General features: G+C 43.8%; 1 protein-coding gene across 4 annotated transcripts in view; it reads right to left on the minus strand.

Moving 5' to 3' along the window:
• Positions 1-15,955, minus strand: part of BLNK (B cell linker) — a 73,434-nt gene extending 57,479 nt beyond the window's left edge. For 3 of the 4 annotated variants that reach the window (XM_024734822.1, XM_024734821.1, XM_024734823.1), the window contains exon 1: positions 15,700-15,895. In XM_024734822.1, the coding sequence (XP_024590590.1) occupies positions 15,700-15,746 (47 nt within the window). In that variant the 5' untranslated portion in view covers positions 15,747-15,895. Of the gene's footprint in view, positions 1-15,699 lie in introns of all 4 variants that reach the window. The other variant, XM_024734824.1, reaches the window with a different exon arrangement.
• Between the last annotated feature and the right edge of the window lie 3,777 nt (positions 15,956-19,732).

Consider the following 19,732-nt stretch of genomic DNA (forward strand, 5'->3'; position numbering starts at 1 on the left):
CTACTAATCATTTTATGGTATATTTTATTTTTGTTATTAAATTTAACAAGTAATTGAATAATCTGGTGTTCTTGGATCTTCAGGCTTGAAATTTCCAAGCTTTTTTTTTTTTTTTAACTTTTTCTCTCTCTCACTGACTATTCATCTCCTCTCACCAGTTACATCAATTCATCTTTAGATGCATCTTACCCATCTCTGTACCCTCCTGTCCACTCCTTCAGCTACAGCCATTGTGATCTCATGGATGATGGACTATGCCAGTGGTCCCTCATCTTTTGTTTTTAACTTTTTATTTTATATTGGAGTATAGTTGATTAACAAGTTGTGCTAGTTTCAGGTGTACAGCAAAGCGACTCACTTATACATACATATGTATCTACTCCTTTTCAAATTCTCCTCCCATTCAGGTCGCCACATAACACTGAGTTCCCTGTGCCATACAGTAGGTCCCCGCTGGTCATCCACTTTAAATACAGCAGTGTGTACATGTCAATCCCAAACCCCCTAACTATTCCCCCCCCCCCCCCCGCTTCCCCCTCGGCAACCACAAGTTCGCTCTCCAAGTCTATGAGTCTGTTTCTGTTTTGTAAATAATTTCATTTGTATCATTTTTCTTTAGATTCCTCATATAAGCGATATCATACAATATTTCTCTCTCTCTCTGTCTGACTTACTTCACTCAGTATGACAATCTTTAGGTCCATCCATGTTGCTGCAAATGGCATTATTTCATTCTTTTTTTAAAATAAATTTATTTATTTATTTGTTATTTATTTTTGGCTGTGTTGGGCCTTCGTTGCTGTACATGGGCTTTCTCTAGTTGAGGCAACCAGGGGCTACTCTTCATTGCGGTGTGTGGGCTTCTCATTGCAATGGCTTCTCTTGTTGCAGAGCACAGGCTCTAGAGTGCAGGCAGTAGTTGTGGCGCGCGGGCTTAGTCGCTCTGCAGCATGTGGAATCTTCCCGGGCCAGAGATTGAACGTGTCCCCTGCATTGGCAGGCAGATTCTTAACCACTGCACCACCAGGGAAGCCCTATTTCATTCTTTTTATGGCTGAGTAATATTCCATTGTACATATGTACCACGTCTTCTTTATTCATTCCTCTGTGGTTCTCCATCTTGTCTCCCTACCTTCAGTCTCTCCCTTTCCCCATGTTCATTTTCTTAAATTGCTTTTATCATGTCATTCCACTCATGAATAATCTTCGATGTCTCCCTGTTGCTTGCAGGATAAGGTAAAAACTCATTAGCTTGGCATTCAAAGGCCTTCAAAATTTGGACACCAAACATTTTAGACATAATTAACCCACTGTTATGAACACACAATTGTTCCCATTCCATCCCACCAGCCCACGGCCCAGCTCAAGTCATCCCTTTCCCCTTACAGATCATTTCTTGATCTGTACACAGGAAAGGCATAGGAAGGGAGGCCACTTAAGGAAAGAGCACTGGATTGAGAGTCTAGAGATGCAGGTTCTACTCTAATCTCTGAAGCTTCCTGGCTGTGCAAATCTGAGCAATTCTTGTCACACTTAATGCTTCATTTTCTCCCGTAAAATGAGAAGGCTGGATTACACGGACATTCAAGTCTTTCGCAGCTCTAAATTCTATTTCTATATATCCTGAATTCATAGCACTCACGTAGCACTTAGTCATTTAATCTCCAGTGCTATAGCAATTTTTGAATTATGATTTGGTTCACATGACATCTTTTGTATTTTATATCTTAAACTGTTTTTTTGTCCTAAACTGAAAATAGTCTTTTTGTTCAGTTTATGAAAGTAATACAGCTAATTTTTTAAAAATTCATGTGATACAGATAGATAACTAGTGAAAACTACTCATAATTCTTTGCTGGGAACAGGGAAGAACAGAGAGCTGTAAGAATCCTAAAAAGGGAGTGACTGCTTTGAGGTTTTAAGATGAAGTGACCTGAGAGCTGGGTCTTGATGGGAAAATAAAAATTCACCAGGCAGAAGAGTGAGGAAAGCAGCTAGGTAGTGGGAACAGCGACTACAAAGGCTCAGAGGAAATTGTCTGAGATGTTTGGGGTCTAGTGAGAAGCTGAGAGTGCCAGGAATTGGGGGTATGGGGGAAAGGTGCCGTCAAAGCTGAGGTTGGGTTGGGGGGATACAGGGAGTCAAGGACCTTGTTAGTTAGGCCAAGGAGATGGGGTTTATGGGCAACACGAAGCCTTTGGAAATCTTTACTCAGAGGAGTGTCATGATTAGGGTGGAAGAATGGAGGAGGGCCTAGGCATGGTGACACTGGTGGCTCAGAGACCAGTAGGAAGGCAACTCTGCTGGGCCCTGGCCTAAGCCCACAGCAGTGGGATCCCCAAAATAGTGGGGTAACACTAGGAGTGGCCTTCAGGGCCTCAGCTGGACAGAAGAAAGAATTGATGGCCTCAAGGCCAACAGTTCTCACAGAGGACTGTGCTGGAACACAGCGCCGTGTCAGTAGCCCTGGTCCTGTCTTCATTTAAAAGGTCAATATTTTGTTCATCATGGAACTTTTTGCATTAATTTTGATTTTTAAAATATTACATGAAAATATTATTTCTTGATTTACTGACTTGGGGGCCTCCCCCTTAAAGTTTAATATTATTATTTGTTTTATGTAAGACATGTATTTGGCTTATTTACTCCACAAATATTCAGTGAGTGCAGACTGAGTAGGGCATGTGTGGATCCAGAGCTACCCTGAACACAAACCCTGTGTCTGGTAATGCAGGAGGAAGGTCCCTTCTGCCACCATATCACATGACAGAAGCCTATGACTTATATCAGACCAGAGGACAGAGAGAAGCAGATGGGTGGGGGGTAGGAATTCTCTAATTCTCACAAAATATCTTCCTTTTGGATAACTTCCATCTCAAAACTGAAGTCTGGCTACCGACCGTCATTTTGAAACAGAATGCCACTTTTAATGAGTATTCTGTTTTTTGCATGCAGCAGACCTTGTCCTCCTCCGTCCTTTCCACAGCCTCTTCTAGCCCTGGCCTGGCTTCCTCATGCCCCATTTCCTCCAGGCCAGCCTTTCTGTGGTATTATTGGTGTTATATTTAGATTTGCAAATTCAGCAACCAAAGCTGCTTCCTTCTGGAGAGCGAGTCCACGGTGAAGCTGGGACAGAAGTTTTGGCAAGTCCTTTCCATCCTGTGATAACCTGAGAAGCCTCCCAAGAGTGAGGTAGCTCCCCCAGCCCCATTCACAGATGCAGATACAAGGCCCAGGAGGTCACCGGGCTGGTCTCAGACCACGCAGCTCTGAAATCCCAACTCCTAGTTTTGCCTGTTATCAAGGTAGTCACAGAAGTTTGGTGGTGAGAGAGACTTTAGGAATATCCTGGGTCAGCCTCCTACTGGAAGGGAGGACACTAAATTCCAGAGACATTTTCCCATTGCACCAAGATCAATTATTGAGGATTCCCCCAGCTCTTTCCCTCACACCCTGCTCCTTCCCTTTCCACACATGGTCCGAGCCTCCTTCTAGAGGAGCAGCTTTTCCATGGCAGGGATGTGCCTTCCAAATTCTCATACCATAGCCCAGAGCCATGGTTACAGTCCAAGCCCAGTGAGCCAGGCTAGTTGTCAGCTGGATAATCAATGGCGACAACAGTGAACGCCAGGACTCACTGAGCATGTGTTATGTGCCAGGTACTTCGCATGCTTATCTCATTTAACCCTCACAACCGTGTGAAGTAGGTCTTATTATTATCCCCATTTAAAAAAGTGTGATCAAAAAATAACCACACAACATTAAATTTATGATCGTAACCAATTTTAAGTGTACAGTCAGTAGTGTATTCACATACGCATTGTATATTCACACTGTTGTGATTATCCTAATTTTTATAGTGAGAAAATATTTGCCCAGAGAAGTAATTTGCCCCAGGTCCTACATGTAATAAACAACAGAGCTGGGATTCAAAATCGGGCCGTCTGACTCCAGAACCCGTGCTCTCAATCACCCCTGGATGACATGTGCTGACTTGTCTCAGCTTGGGCCGCTCACCAGGGTGGATGACCAGCTTCACCACGTGCCTCTTTGGGCACCTTCCTCTCTGTCCCTGGGGAAGGCATCCAATCCCTCTACCAGCCAAGTGGGCTTTACCGGGAACACATGTGCCCCCACTGCCCTGCCACTAGTCCCCAAGGTCAGACTTGTTGCTAGATGGTTGCATGGTCTCTTAGGGGCCTGTTTCAGTCTTTAGGGAGGGGCAGAGAAAAAAGAGGAAGGGACAGATGGCAGGAAAAGGTGGAAAGAGAGGGCAGGGCACGCAGGCAGCAGGAAGGAATGTGGCAGGGGCTCTCTGGGTCTGGAACAGGCTTACAAGCAGAGTGGCTGAGCTCAGCTGCAAGGAGACCCGGGTAGCTATCCCTGTGTGCCCTTCTTATCACCCTAGTCAGAAAGGCCACCTAAGAGTCCTGGAGTAGGGGCATGTGTGCACCTTGCACGTGAGCATCTCACAGCCTGGGTTGTCTTACTAACCACCTATTAACCAGAGAAAGTAATTTTCAAGTTTCTGCAGACGCTCCACCATTTCCTTCTTTTTTTCCCACTGAGATCTGCAAATATTTTGTGGTAGTCTTTGGCATATCTAGATTGCTGATCTCAGTTATAAGCAGACCGAAATTGGGCTGACTTGGCATAACCAGGACCAAGGATGATCCTACTAATACCCTGATTCTTTTCCCAAAAACTCCTGGCACACTCTACCCTATCAGAGGCAGTGAGGCTTGGGCCACACCGCTCTGACACTGATGAGATGACAGGAAACTAGGTTATACTAGCTGTAAAAATTTCTTAGAAAATTTGCCCCTTGATGGGACAGCAGAAATTGTCAGGCTCTCCCCCTCCCAGATTTTATGGGTCTGTAGGGATGCATCACTTTCCTTCCTCTTGCTGGTGCTTGCTCTCACTCACCCCCACAGGGAGGGGCTGGGATAGAGGGAAGCTTCTTCCTAAAATATGTGAAAGCAGGTTGTGAAAAGCAAAAACGTTAAGGGAGGCTCATGGGTTTGGAAGAACCCCCAGAGGTCCTGTTATTTAATCCTGTACTGGGCTCTGATTTTTTTTTTTAAGCCTATTTTTTAAAATATAAATTTATTTATTTTTGGCTACTTTGGGTCTTCGTTGCTGCGCACGGGCTTTTTCTAGTTGCTGAGAGGGGGGCCTACTCTTCGCTGTGGTGTGTGGGTTTCTCATTGCGGTGGCTTCTTTTGTTGCGGAGCACAGGCTCTAGGTGCGCGGGCTTCAGTAGTTGTGGTGCGCAGGCTCAGTAGTTGTCGCTTATGGGCTCTAGAGCGCAGGCTCAGTAGTTGTGGTGCACGGGCTTAGTTGCTCCACAGCATGTGGGAATCTTCCCGGACCAGGGCTCGAACCCATGTTCCCTGCACTGGCAGGTGGATTCTTATCCACTGCGCCACCAGGGAAGTTCCTGGGCTCTGATTTGCTTCGTGTTCTAACTAGGTGCTGGTAGCAGGAATTTTGTGATGTTTACAGTTTTTCCTCTTAACAGCATGAAAATTATTGTGTGAAGCTGATAATTCTCAAATTTGTAAGACTCAAGGATAAATAAGTAACTCTAATCATTTTCATAAAATTCTGAAAATATAATCCTATGTAATTCTAGAAAAGGAATATGTTTTAAGAATTTGAGCGTGTTCTTTAAAAAATTAGCCTTAATGTAGAAAAAACATGAGCCTTGGCTGTGTCTACGTGGTACACCCACTTGTCTGGGCATTCATTTCTATAGCTAAAAGCAAAGATATTTTCAGGGAGTAAAGAGAGATTTTGCAGAAGGGTATTGCCGATACATTGAAAAAATTTGACTGAAGCTCATTTCTTTGGGATCTTAGTGAAAAAAAGATATTGGGCAATATCACGTGTAGGGATTGAAGTGGAAGGAAGCATTGACATTCTTAAATGTTTACCATCCAGAAACATTTATCGATAATACATTTTTTATTTTTTTGGGCGCACCGCGCAGCTCGCGAGATCTTAGTTCTCCAACCAGGGATCTAACCCGGGCACACGATAGAGAAAGCCCTGAGTCCTAAACACTGGACTGCCAGGGAATTCCCCAGTTAATACATCTTTTTTAAAAAAACAGCTTTGATACAGTATCTAATTGGTCGAACAAAAATATGATCATGGATCCTCATAATATTTTATGGTAAATATGGAAAATAATTTCATTATCAAAAATTCACCATTCCACCATTTCAAAGTGTTCAATTCAGTGGCATTTAGTAAATTCTCAGTGCTGTGCAATCACCACCACTAACTAGTTGTAGAACAGTTCCTCACCCCAAGTAGTCATTAACAATTTTAAAGCGGATTTTTTTTTTCCAGTTTACTTTTGAGGCACATGAATAACTTTTGTTTTAGTCATGTTAAGAGTTGTTTTCAGCATTCATCAGGTGAATTTGACCAGTCATCTGGGATTGGTTGGGCAACTGAAATAATCTGTAAATGTGGTGATGACATGAAATCAAAAGGTTTTCAGTTGTAAAAAGCAGACACCCTGAACAGGCTGTAAAGACAATTCAAAAGGCAAAATAGTTACATATATGTAGAGGGCCCAGTTTTCCAGTGATGTGGTATTACATTTGCCATTCTCCTTTTTGAAAGTATATTTCTCATGTTTGTATTTGATTCTACTGTAGTTATTTGCACTAAAATGACTGTTTCCTTCCTGTCCAGGATTAGGTATGGTCATTAATATGTCAAACATGCTTAAAAGGTACTCTTCACCCTGCAGTTTTTGCACTTTGAACCAAGTGAAGTTGTAAAGTAAACAGCAACAACATAGTCAATGGGGGAGGACATTTCTTTCTACCTTTGAGCTCAACTCTAATCCTCTGGTCCAAGCAACTTCAGTCACAGCCTCCCCGCTGGGAACTCCCTTTACTTAGGTGTGGTCTCCCTCCTCTGACCTTCCCCTCCTTCTTATCACCACTTTCCTGAACAATGTCCCCTTCTTTCAACTAACAACCATAGACTGAGCCACCTCTGTGCTGGAGACAGAAGAGCACAGGTCTCTGTCCCCACGGTCTGAGCTGTTAGACTCCCACTTGGGTGTTAGTGACGGCTAAGGCTTAATGCCTTAACCTATTACACATAGTGATGTTTAAGTTTGAACCAGGACTCTGAGACACGCCTTATCCCAGGAGGATGTCTCTCTAATGACACAACTGGGGCAACAGGAGAGCCCAGGCCAGGAGGGACTTGTGCAGAGGGGACATTGACTGAACTTTTACTCTCTATTTAATATGTTTACTGTTACAACACCCTTATTATATTATATATTATTATTCCCATTTTCCAGGTGAAAAGCTGAGGCTAAAAAGGATTAAGTAACCTTCTCAAAGACCAAGAACAAGGGAGTACAGAGCAAGTATTCAAACCTAGGTCTGCCTGATTCCAAAGTTCAGCAAAAAACACCTTTCTGGGGCACTTCTCAAATTATACAACATGGTCCTGTATGCTTAGTCTACACATAAGACCAACTCTGCTCTTTTTAATTATAACTCACTCTCAGATTCCATGAACAATTGTGGGAGCATTCTTTGAAAAATATATAGTCTCAGTAGGGTACCAAACATGACTGAGTCAGTGTGAAATTCAAGTTTGGACCTGGAAACATGTAATAGCATGAAATACTGACAGTAATATTCTGTAGGGCCTCACTGGAGTTTCTGACTAGTAAATTAGCTGCTTTTTAGTTAAACAAAAAAAAAGTCTCGGAAAAATACAGAACACAGACTAAGCTAGAATGTTTTACTGGCCAGTAAATAACACAGGAAAAAAAAAAGGAAGGCGTGGCCTGCTGTTCCTCCCTCCTCCTAGGCAAACATGGAGGTGTAGTTCTAGACTAGGCCTTTCTGGTGTGAGCTTGGATAAGTGACTTCACCTCTCTGGGCCTCTTACCTGAGGGACTAGAGAGATGGCCGCTCCATCTTACTTGCCCTGTAAACCTTTCTCATTTGGGGGCTGGGGAGAGGAAAGGAGGAGGCTTCTCCACTGATGTTTGCATCCTGACACATTGCAGGGAGAGCTGGCTCAGCCGAGGGGGCTCACGGAACTTGTGGCCAGCACTGGCTACCTAATTTCTGGGGCTCAGTGTAAAATGAAAATGCAGGGTTACTAGTTCAAAATTATTGAGAATCTTAAGACTGCAACAGCAGACATTAAACCAAGCATGGGGCCCTGTGAGACTGCACAGCACAGGCCCAGGAAACGTGGTGGCCTCTGCTGTGTATTCCCTACACTGTAGGGAGGGTTGAAACCTGGAGGAGATCTGGGGCCCCCAGCTAGCCTGCTGGGAGGCAGAGACACCCCCGGGATAACGAGCTCCTTTTTTGGGAAAGTGGTCAACAGGGAAGCACCGCTCACCAAGGACATGCAATACATCCCTTAAGCTGGCTTCCATGCCTTGCTGTGGAAATGAGCATTGAAACAAGCCATGCTGGACTGAGGGACTACGGCCTGTTCGGGGGCCTAGACCATGATGCTGTAAAAGGGTTGTGAAAACACCTGAGTGGAAAATCAGCCTGCAGATATAGCTGCTGATGGATGACCTTTCGGAAGGGAGGTGAGACAGGACAGGTAGGAGAAGGCGGGTCAAACAACGAGGAGCTGGAGGGAGGAGTTGTTGGGAGCAGACAGTCCTCAGCTGTGGAGCGAGGTACAGGCGTGGGAAGGAAGACAAGCTTGCCCACTGAGGGACGCAGAACTGGGAATGGGAGCACATGAGCCAGCAAAAGGCTCAGCCCACAGCAGGAGGTGTGCTTCTCTGAGGGAGGGTTTCCACCGCAGACCAGGGGACCTGTGCTCCAGCATCAGAGCCCGGCACAAAAGCTGCTTCGCTACAGCGTGCTGGGGAGCCTTGAGGTCAGTGGGACCTAGCGGACAGTTAGCTGGAGCACGCTTCAGGGTTGACGGCTCCCTTGATCTGGAGGCAGGACTTGGATGGGGGTTGGAATTCCACTCAATCTGCAGGGGGGGCCCATTTCTGGAGCCACAGGTGTGCCATCCTATTAACCTCTAATTGTGTGCTTGGTCTCTGGAGGCTTAGGAAGCTGAGCAGGTATGTGGAATGAGAAAACTAAAGCTGTTTCTGAGAGCTTAGACATCAACACCTAAGGGAGCAAATAGAGAGGTGCAGGGTCACCTTAAAGAAGCAGAATGGTCCCAGGTCAGTGAGATTTAAGGGGACCTGATGGATCCAAATCACAAAGCAAGAGACACAATGTGTCTGATGGGGAGGCAGCGGCAGCCCCTGTGACCACTAACCTACAGAATCAGAGTCTGACTGACTTTTTATCCTAACTCCAGTGGTGTCCACTCAAGTTGCCCAGTCTACTTAGAGAGGTAGAAACATACTATTCTAAGGCGACATGATGTCTGGAAGTCTTTTCCTGCTCTCCCTTCTCTACCCAGGAGAGAACAACTTATGCTTCAGTGGTGCATGGAGTTCCTGGAATCTAGTTTTGTTTGACACTAAAAATTCTTTTTTTCAAAAACAACTCATTGAAATATAGGCTCAAGCACTTCTGAACTTTCCCCTTGGCAACCCCTGACCCAAATCATCCCAGACAGAGGAAAATCAGTCCAGCAAGCAGAGGCCACATCAATTGCAAAGATATGTATTATAAATACATACTGCTTCTTGCTCTACACAGAATTCATTCCACTTGGTCTGGATCAGAGTTTCCCAAATGCAGCACTATTGACATTTTGGGCCAGATAATACTTTGCTGTAAGGATTGCTCTGCACAGTTCAGGATGTTTAGCAGCACCCCGGCATCTACCTACGAGGTGCGAGCAGCACCCCCTCCCCAAGTGGGATAGTCAAATGTCCCCTGGAGGGCAAAATTGTCCCTGGTGGAGAACCACTGATCTAAATGATGCAGCTATGTCTTGGGGGAGGGCAGAAGGAGATAACTTCTATGGGGTTTATTAAAAAGCCAAAGAAAGCCATCCAGTGTTTCAATATCTCTATAACACGCTATTATTTAATTTCTTTTTTTTCTTATTCATGTTTTCTTTAACAAGCCTAGATTCCTTCATGTCATTGCATGAGGGCAATAGTAAGATCCTCTTTGGAAATGCACCAAATAAGTAAATTCTCCACAGAACAGATGAGGTTAATCATCTGTGGGGGAAAACCAAGAGGTTGTAAGTGTGTGCCTAAAGCATTTGGTACCAGCCCAATCTCCTCCCATCCAGTGATGTAAGAGGCAGGGCTACAATGTAATTGTGGTTCAGCTCTTGGAAACCGAACTAACTGCATCATAGCCACTTTGGGGACAGGTTGCATGAAGAGGGAGGAATCGTTCAGCCACAGCACATATTGTTCAGGTGATTATTGGATCCAGAAGAGAGGGTGCCTTGAATATGTGGACTCTGGTTTAGCATTTTCCTGGCAGACCCATGCCCAGAGTGGATGAGAAAGAGTGCCTTGAGTTTTCCTAGGTGATGATCCTGAAATCCACAAACACTAAGCAAATTTCTAAAGTGGCTCCCATGTAGCTTGCCCATGAGAAGACAGAGACCTTGTCTGAGAATTGCATCCATTGGTACAACACAATATAGCCTAGTTGTGCAGGTTCTCAGCTGACATAAGGCAGGTAGGCAGTGTGAGGAGAATAGGAAAACATACTTCCTGGGAAGTCTATCTTATCTCTACCATTAGATGCTGTGCCTCCTCTTGCCCTCCCACCTCAGCACTGGCCTCTGATCTAAACTTATAAAAGAATGAGAAGAGAGATGCCCGAGATACACTTGTATTCAGGATGGGCTCTATCCACCCACCGTGAGCCCCTGGGCAGCTTCCTGCTCTGCTTGCCCTCCAGGTAAAGGGGGTTGGATCTTCTACCATGAGTAGGAAGAGAGAGAACAAATGGTCACTCATGAAGGGTGGGTTAAAGTACTGATTGTTGTGTTTACTTTTTATTTACTTGTTATACTGACCATGTGACAAATATTCTGGGCACTTTAGCCCATGTCTTCACAACAAGCCTGTGAGGAAGGCATCTCTAGTTTTATTTGACAGTTGAGGAAACTGAGGCTTAGAGAAGTTGAGTGATTTCATCAGGACCCATAGCTCATAATTGGCAATTGGAATCCCGACCTTTTGGGTACCAATTGCTTTGTCCTTCTAAATACATCATAGCTACCTTCTAGATGATGCATCTGGATGCTGTCTAGATGAATCCTCTGTTCCCAGTGTTCTGAGTTGGGCAGTTTTCAAAAACTTTGTAAGAAAAGAGTTTGAAAATATTTTGAAAACTATCTCAAACAAGTTGATAATTCCATCAGGAAATATTTCCTGAGGGTCATGGGATGAAATGGTAGCCTTAGAGGATGTAACATTTCAGGCATGGTCTTCATGGCTAAAGGATCACACAGCATCAGAGCTGAGAGGGACTTTGAGAATTGTCAGATCCAAACTCCTCATTTTGTAGCTGGGAGACACAGGGTGATGAGGACCTAACCAGGATGGTGTGGTAGAAAAGGAAAGAAAAGGGCATATATGGAAGCATCATGAAAGAAAGACTAGAGGTTGTGTTAGGTGAGTGGAGGTACAGAGGAAAGGATGCATCAGACTTAGAGTTGATGATGACACCATTGACAGAAACAGGGAGGACCAGAGAGGGATCTAGTGGCAGAAAGGTGAAAAGAAGATAAATCTGTTTCTGAAGAATTGAACTTGAAAAGTCAAGTAACTGGAAATGCCAATTGAGGATTCCAAGACCTGAGAAGAAAAATCATGTCCCAGGATCTGTCAAATAGGATCTCCAAGTGAGAGCCCTAGCCATGAGACACAGACACCCATGGCAGGGCTCTGTCATGCTCAACAGTTTATTAGCCACTTAGATTAGGGCAGAGAAGGGATGTTTGTCACGTCACAGCCCATGCAAAGCTAAATGCCACAGATGTCAGAAGCAACAGGTAAAATAGACAAAATAACTAAAAAGAAGAACTGAAACTGACATGAAATTTATCAAGGATCAATGTAAAGTACTATGTTTCTGTTCGGAAAATCAATTGCACACCTATAGAATTAATAAGAATAACAATAAGATATTAAATAACCACCATTTTTCAATCCAATAATTACTACGTACCAGGATCACTCTAATCCTTACAACAGCCCTGTGGGATCGGTGCTGTTATTAGCGCTATCTTTTCAGCTGAAGTAGCCGGGACCAGGGAATTTAAGTAAACTTTCCTAAACTCACACATATGTTAGTTTGACTGAAAAATACCATACTCTTCAACCAATAATATAAGGATTAGGGAGACTTGGCTTGACCACACCTGTGTCAAAGACTTTTTCCATTTGTAAAAATAAGTGAGTATGTGTTTGTGGGAGCTACAAAGAAAAATACACACGCACAGATGATGAGTCATCTGGGAGGTTATTAAAAATATAAAAACGTAAAATTTCCTTTACAAACTAGTTTCACTAACTTGAAAGGAATATAGTCATCGTGATTCAGGACTGTAAATGTTGAAACGTTTACCTCGGAGTGTAATATTTTTATGAATAGGAATACTTACTGTGGAAGGATTGAGACCCCAGGTCTGAGCTGAGTTTCTGATGATATCATTACCTTATAAAATCCAGGGAAAATCATGGCTAAGAATCAACTAAAAGATCCTGAGAGTTTTTGAATTCCCATTAACAGAGAAACTGACTTCATGTAGTGCCCCAAGGGGAGAAAAAAAGCAAGAATCTGTGCTCACACATTTCTGTGGTCACATACAACTTAACCACTTCGCCTTTCTCAATTCCTCTGCAGTAGAAACTCTCAGGCTGACTACTCATCCCCAGCTGTCCATCTGGGAAGGTCCATCTGGAACCTTCTCTTTCTCCTTCATTTTGAGAATCTTTTTTTTTTTTTTTTCCAATCATGCCTGCTCTCTTTTCCTTAGCTGACTCTACTTTCCCTCCCTCCTGGTCACTCCTTCTGCCTCTAGTCTCTTTCCAGCCCTGGGAATACACCCCCTAGATCAGGGTCATCCCTTTTACTCCCCCTTGATGGACACTCACTACCTCTCTGTTTTATCTGGCTAAGAATTTAAGCAAATTATCATATAAACTTTGATAAACCTAAGAGTACGAACACAGCTCTTCACTTATACTGTCATCTGATGCCAAATAATTACACAGTTGGCAACATTCTGAATTGGTGATAACCTGTCAGGACAGAGGATACAAACCACAGGGATCAAGTATTCATTGACCTATTCCTCGCCATCCCATCTAATTACAGAAAAGATTTTAAATGGTGCTTCAAGTTCACTGTGTTTACAATTTCATTTCTTTGAAAAGTTCCACATCGACAGTACACATTTTATTAAAACAGGCCAATTCTGTAAAAACAACTCAGTAACCAAGTAGAAAAAAAAAGTTACTTTTGCCTGAGCAGATGAATGTAGTATATGATTATCCACAATACGGTTTTGGTTTTCTACCCTCTAATCTAGTGTTGGATGTTGTCTATCGACTGCTCTGTGACAAAGCTGAACTTTGTCCCCGAGGGAAGGATCATAAAGTGATTTAGGTTCTATTGCCTCTCTTTATTTAAATCCCCACCTGGATATCCTGAAAGAGGTTCTAAGACTTAGTATAGGCCTAGGTTATGGAATATCTCTGAAAAGGACCTTCTAAACCCTCTTGCTCATTTGGGAGAAATCTTAATATCCATGCCTTGTTAGTTTCTTTGGCATGTCTTTCCTTCGCTCTCCCTTTTCACTGCTCTGCCCCAAGTCCAGGCCTGCAGCACTAGAGGCTTGGGTTACTTAACCGCCCCTCTTACTGAGCATCCCTGCCTCCAGGTTCCGCCCCCTCCGGTCCATCCTGCCAACCTCCCTTAAGCCCACTGGCATGACATCTGTAACTGTATAAACCGTTCTCCAGCCCTCCGTGCTTAGAGCCCTCTCTGCCCTTTGTGATCTGGCCCCACCCTACGCATCCAACCTTTTGAGGACTTTCTGGTCCCACAGGCCTATTCTACAGCCTCTGTTGGGCAGAAGACTCTCCTCATCATCCTACAAATGGACCTAGTCAAGTCCAGCTCCCAGCGTCAGCTTCTGTCTTTCCTCCCTCCCAGCACATCAGGCTTTCCCTCCAATTCTCCAACTTCTTTTATCTTACCTGCCTCTCAAAGCCTAGTTCTTTCTTTCTTTATTTATTTTTATTGAGGTAACATTGGTTTATAACATTATGTACATTTCACTTTTACAACATTATATTTCTACCTCTGTATGTACCATAGTGTGCTCACCACCAAAAATCTAGTTTCCATCCATCGCCATACATTTGGCCTCCTTTACCCATTTCACCCTCCTCCTCCTGCCTCTTCACTTCTGGTAACCATGACTCCGTTCTCAACATCTACATGTTCGTTTTTATTTGATTTTGTTTGTTCATTTACTTTGACAAAGCTTAGCACTTGAAGCGTCTTCTCTGTTAAAACCTCTCCAGCTACTCCAATTCACTTCTTATACTCACTGAGTCACTTACTACTTGCACTGTTTTACCTACCCACCTCCCATGACGGTGTAGCAACGTGAGACCAAGGGCAAGACTGAGGAAGCTTTTTGTCTCCTTATCAACACACCCTTGAAAGGGCTGACCGCGGCCATGCTGCCTCTTGATTCCAGACCAGCAGTTCGTTTCAAACTATCATTTACCAAGTGCCTACCAGGTATATGACCCATATTCTAACTGTGAAGGGCTGTCCCTCTGCCATTCTCAGACTAATTTCTCTTAAATTCTGTCTCAAAAGCTCTGATTCTCTAGCTCCTTATCATTTCTGGTAACTTCCTTGCTACACGTGTCACATCACCCTGTGAAAAACTGACGTTCAAGTGGTAGCTGAAATATAAAACACTCATTGAACACTTAAAAGTTCCAGTCTCAACAAGCCATGATGTTGTCACAATGAGACAAAAAGAAAATCTTCAAAATAGAAATTTGGGAAGTCTTTTCTTCTATAAGTCAGAAGAGTTTCTTGATTCTTTCCCCTTGGGACACTTCTGGTTTTTTTATTCTTTCTAAAGAAATTTGGGAAGTCTTTTCTTCTATAAGTCAGAGGAGTTTCTTGATTCTTTCCCCTTGGGACACTTCTGGTTTTTTTATTCTTTCTAAGTGGCTTTTTATAGATAATTGTTACACTGACATGAAGACGCTGGAAAAACAGACCTAATCTCCCCAAAACACTTGTGACAGCCAGCCACAAAATAAATGAGATAGTAAAACTACAACGAATACAAATTATTACAACAATCTTTAACATTAAATAGTAATCCACAATGAAATATTTGAGTACTCAGATTAGACCAAACTCTTTTTAGAAAAGCTTGCTGTGTTCAGACTCTCCAAGCTGACCATTGGTAGAGTCTAAGCCCTTGGCTTTTCTCTTTTCTTTTCTCTTCAAAGCTTTACACTTCAATCCATCACTGGCAAAGCCAGCTAGAGTAAGCTCACTTGTTCCTACACATTTCTTTAAAAATGCAAGTCCCCTTCCCTATAGCAATTGACATCCCACTGCCTTACAGCTAGCAAAGTATTCCAGGATTTCAGTATTTCTGAGATGCAGTAAGATCACTGAAAAAAAAAAAAAAAAAAAAAAAAGGAGAAGAAGAATGAAAAGTATTGGATGGCGAAAATCTTACCTCAATTTCTGACTGGCGGGGACAGTTATTTTATTAAGCTTATCCATTCTTTTTGGTAACTATACGAACCACAGATCACTGTCCAGTGGTCACGTCAGCAGTCCCTGGCTGTCCTGGGGAGTAGCATGGTAAGCCTTTGATCTCAAGAGTCCTAGTCACTTGAGTCTGATTTCTGAGACTGCAGGCTGCTGGCAGACACCCCTGCACGAGGAAGAAGTAAAACTTGCTTGAGCACATAGTCCAGTTTCATGTTTCTACATAGTCACGTGATCTGGGTAGCCAGCCGGCTTGGCTGATCACTCCACGTTGTGTAAACTTTAATAGTGAAACCTATTGGACATGCAAATTGCTTTCCAGCTGCTTTCTTCTGTAACCAGATTTATAATCAGGTCAGGGCAAGCTACTGGCTGGTCACTACTTCCTGTTGTCCTGAACACATATAGTCCTTGTTTTCAGAAGGTGTCATGCTGTCCCCTTCCTGAGCTCAAGGAAAAGCAGAATAATCAATTCCATCTGAAAGTCTCTTTGGGACTTTCTTCTCATTTGCATAAAGTCATGGATAAACTTTTCCACTTAAAGGATCATTATATGAAAATGGCATTTTTTGTATAGTTTCTCCTCACTCCTCTCCCCCAAATGGTTTTAAATAAATATCAAGATGACAGTGACACAGTGGTAACAGTTTACTTTGAGAGTTAGAATTCAGTTTTCCTGAAGATCTGTGTAAAATGGGAAGACAATTCTCTAGGCAAGGTCATTAGGGATAGAGACAGATAGGAGATCTGGAAAAGGGGAGAGGATCTCCATTGTACAGCATGGCCCCTTTATGAGGTTGATGGTGTCAGGAGGTTGACAGCACACTGTTGAGGTTGATCAGCACACTGATAGCCAGATGCTTTCAAACAAAATCAAGATGTACTCAAAGGTCAGCTAGGAACAAATTTAACAACCTCCCAACAATGCAGTTCTGACATCAGGCCATCCAGAAGTCCCCTTAAAAGCAGGGTGCCACTCTCCTCACTGCCTTTGTCCCCTCCTGGCCTCATCCACTGCTCACCTTCATCCCCTCACCAGACCTAGTGATGGGCCAGTGAGGAGGGGAAGAGGAGCGGGAGGAAGGTGAGAGGCAGAGATGGATGTAGTAGATGGATTCCTTTCCTCCTGTACCTCTCCTTTGTACAAACAGAGGTTTTGTATTTCTCCAGGTAAATCTTTTTTTTGTGTGTGCGGTACGCAGGCCTCTCACTGTTGCGGCCTCTTTCGTTGCGGAGCACAGGCTCCGGACGCGCAGGCTCAGCGGCCATGGCCCACGGGCCCAGCCGCTCCGTGGCATGTGGGATCTTCCCGGACGGGGCACGAACCCTCGTCCCCTGCATCGGCAGGCGGACTCTCAACCACTGCACCACCAGGGAAGCCCCTCTCCAGGTAAATCTTGATTATTCACATTCATGTACCGTCTCTGAATTTCTAGTTTAACCAGATGGTCAGGAGCAGAATCCACAGGGCTATTGAAGTGTGGGGCCCTTCTGCTCGGCCAAACCCCTGAATTGGCCAGGCCAGCAAGAAAGATCATCTTTCATGAGAAAAATGTAAGTGCTTGGCTCTTCCAATTGTTGATTTTCCCCAAACAGGAAGCTCAATTTTCTTGCAATTTATCTTGAAAGAGTTCTAGACCTTCGCCCCTCAGCTCCTCACAGGTCTTAACAGAAGGGAACTAGTAGACCAGGAGAGTGAGGGCACAGAGAATGTCATCAGGGTCAGGAAAATCAAGCTCCAACGAATGGGGCAATAATCGGCTTGTTCCTTCTAAAATACTGTAAAGTGCACCCCGTTGGCTACTTGACTTTTCTCTCAACCAACAAGTCTGTTCAGCACCTGGGCTGCGTACTTATTATTTCCCCAGGGAAAAAAACCAAGGGCAAGGGTTACACTTCTGCTTTTTCTTTTTACAGCCACTTGTCTTTCTTCTTTTTACTGTGCCTAGTCTGACGTGATAAAAATGAGTGTCTGCTTTTCCAAACTGGACATTTTACCCCATGTGGTACGTAGTGTGACAGCCATGATGTTCCAGGCTGCCACTACTTGGTCAGTGCAAACATGGAAATTGAGGACACCAAATTTTAGCCTATGATTTGTGAAAAGAGTAAGACCACACAACATGGTTTCCACAGCACATGGAGATCAATGTACCATGATAAACAGTCTCGAACTACACGGCACAGTGAACATGACAATTAATTAATTACTAGATTAACAAATGAAAAATGGATAATACCAACCTTAAAGAAAACGTGGAACTCCTGTACACTGCTGATGATAAAAATATAACTAGGGGGCTTCCCTGGTGGCGCAGTGGTTGAGAGTCCGCCTGCCGATGCAGGGGACACGGGTTCGTGCCCCGGTCTCGGAGGATCCCACATGCCGCGGAGTGGCTGGGCCCGTGAGCCATGGCCGCTGGGCCTGCGCGTCCGGAGCCTGTGCTCTGCAGCGGGAGAGGCCACAACAGTGAGAGGCCCGCATGCTGCAAAAAAAAAAAAAAAAATATATATATATATAACTAGGTACAACCACTTTGGAAACAGCTTGGTATTACCTAATACACTTGATGACATACATACCTGACCCAGCATGAGGTCATACATAACATAGCACTGTGTCAGAACACTAAAAATATACCATGTACACCAAGTCACGTGCAAGAATTGTCATTGAAGCACCATTTCTAATAGAAAACAAAACAACACTTGGAACAACCCAATTGCCCCTCAACAGGAAAACAGACAAATTAATTGTGGTACGTTCGTGTAGTGGAGTACTATTCAACAGCGAAAAGGAGTGAATACAATTGATCAGTATGGATAAATAGCAAAAATAATCTGAGCAATAAAGGCAAGCTAAAGAAGATCATACACCATGATTCCAGCTATGTCTAGGTTAAAGACATGTAAAACGAAGTTATTATTTAGGACATATACATATACGGTCAAACCAAGGGAGGGAATGCTAAATATAAAATTCAGGTGAGTGGAACTAGGGAGTGGGATTGGAGTGAAGGGGCACATAGGACTTCAAAGGCAAGGTAGTGTCCTATTTCTTGAGTGGTGGGTATATAGGTACTTATTGTAGATATTAAATATTTAACAAAAATATATAAAATAAGATCTGGTCTAAAGCTATGGGGCAAAGCCAGGACAGTCCGCCCAAGTCTCAGTTAGCTCTGTGAAATGATGAGGCTTGAGAACAAGAAGACATTATATTGGAGTCTGGGGATGAGTCTGACCAGCCCTGGTTTCTGTTGGGTTCTTTTCCTTGCATCCGTTAATGACAACCAACATGCTTTTTCAATGCTTTTATGTTCGTGTACTATGACATCATTCTTTTTTTTTCTTTTAATTAATTAATTTATTTGGCTGCGCCGGGTCTTAGCTGTGGCACGCGGGATCATCGTTGTGGCAGTCAGGCTCTTAGTTGTGGGATGTGGGAACTAGTTCCCTGACCAGGGATGGAACCCGGGCCCCCTGCGTTGGGAGCGCAGAGTCTTAACCACTGGACCACCAGGGTAGTCCTGACACCTTTCATTATACTTGTGAAAAAACGGATTCATAGGGAGGTTAAGTAACTGGCCCAAAGTTACACCACTCGTCAATGCTGGGATTCAAACCCAAGCTTGTTTCCATATTCTAAGCTGACAATCACAGGGTTTTGCCATCACAAGAGTTACCTGTGCTTCAAAAGGGGGCCCTGTCCTGACATCAAGGCACCAACTTAACCAAGACCTTGGGTGAATCACTTAATCTCCCCGGCCTCAACTTCTCACCTTTAGAGGATGAGAAAGGGTATTCAAGAAGGGCTCAGACTCCCTCTGACTTGGCATCTGGACACTGGCCCATGTGCACAGAAATTGGATTCCGTGAGCAGAAACACTCTCACAGCTTCCAGAAGAGATGCCTTTGGTGATCTGTGCAAGATTGCTTCCCAGAGTGAGGCTAGGGGGTTGTGTCAGTTTACAGACCTTTGGAAGTAGTCCAAGTCC

Source organism: Neophocaena asiaeorientalis, unplaced genomic scaffold (assembly GCF_003031525.2).
Source record: "Neophocaena asiaeorientalis asiaeorientalis breed wild unplaced genomic scaffold, Neophocaena_asiaeorientalis_V1.1 scaffold240, whole genome shotgun sequence".
Lineage (NCBI taxonomy): Eukaryota > Metazoa > Chordata > Mammalia > Artiodactyla > Phocoenidae > Neophocaena > Neophocaena asiaeorientalis.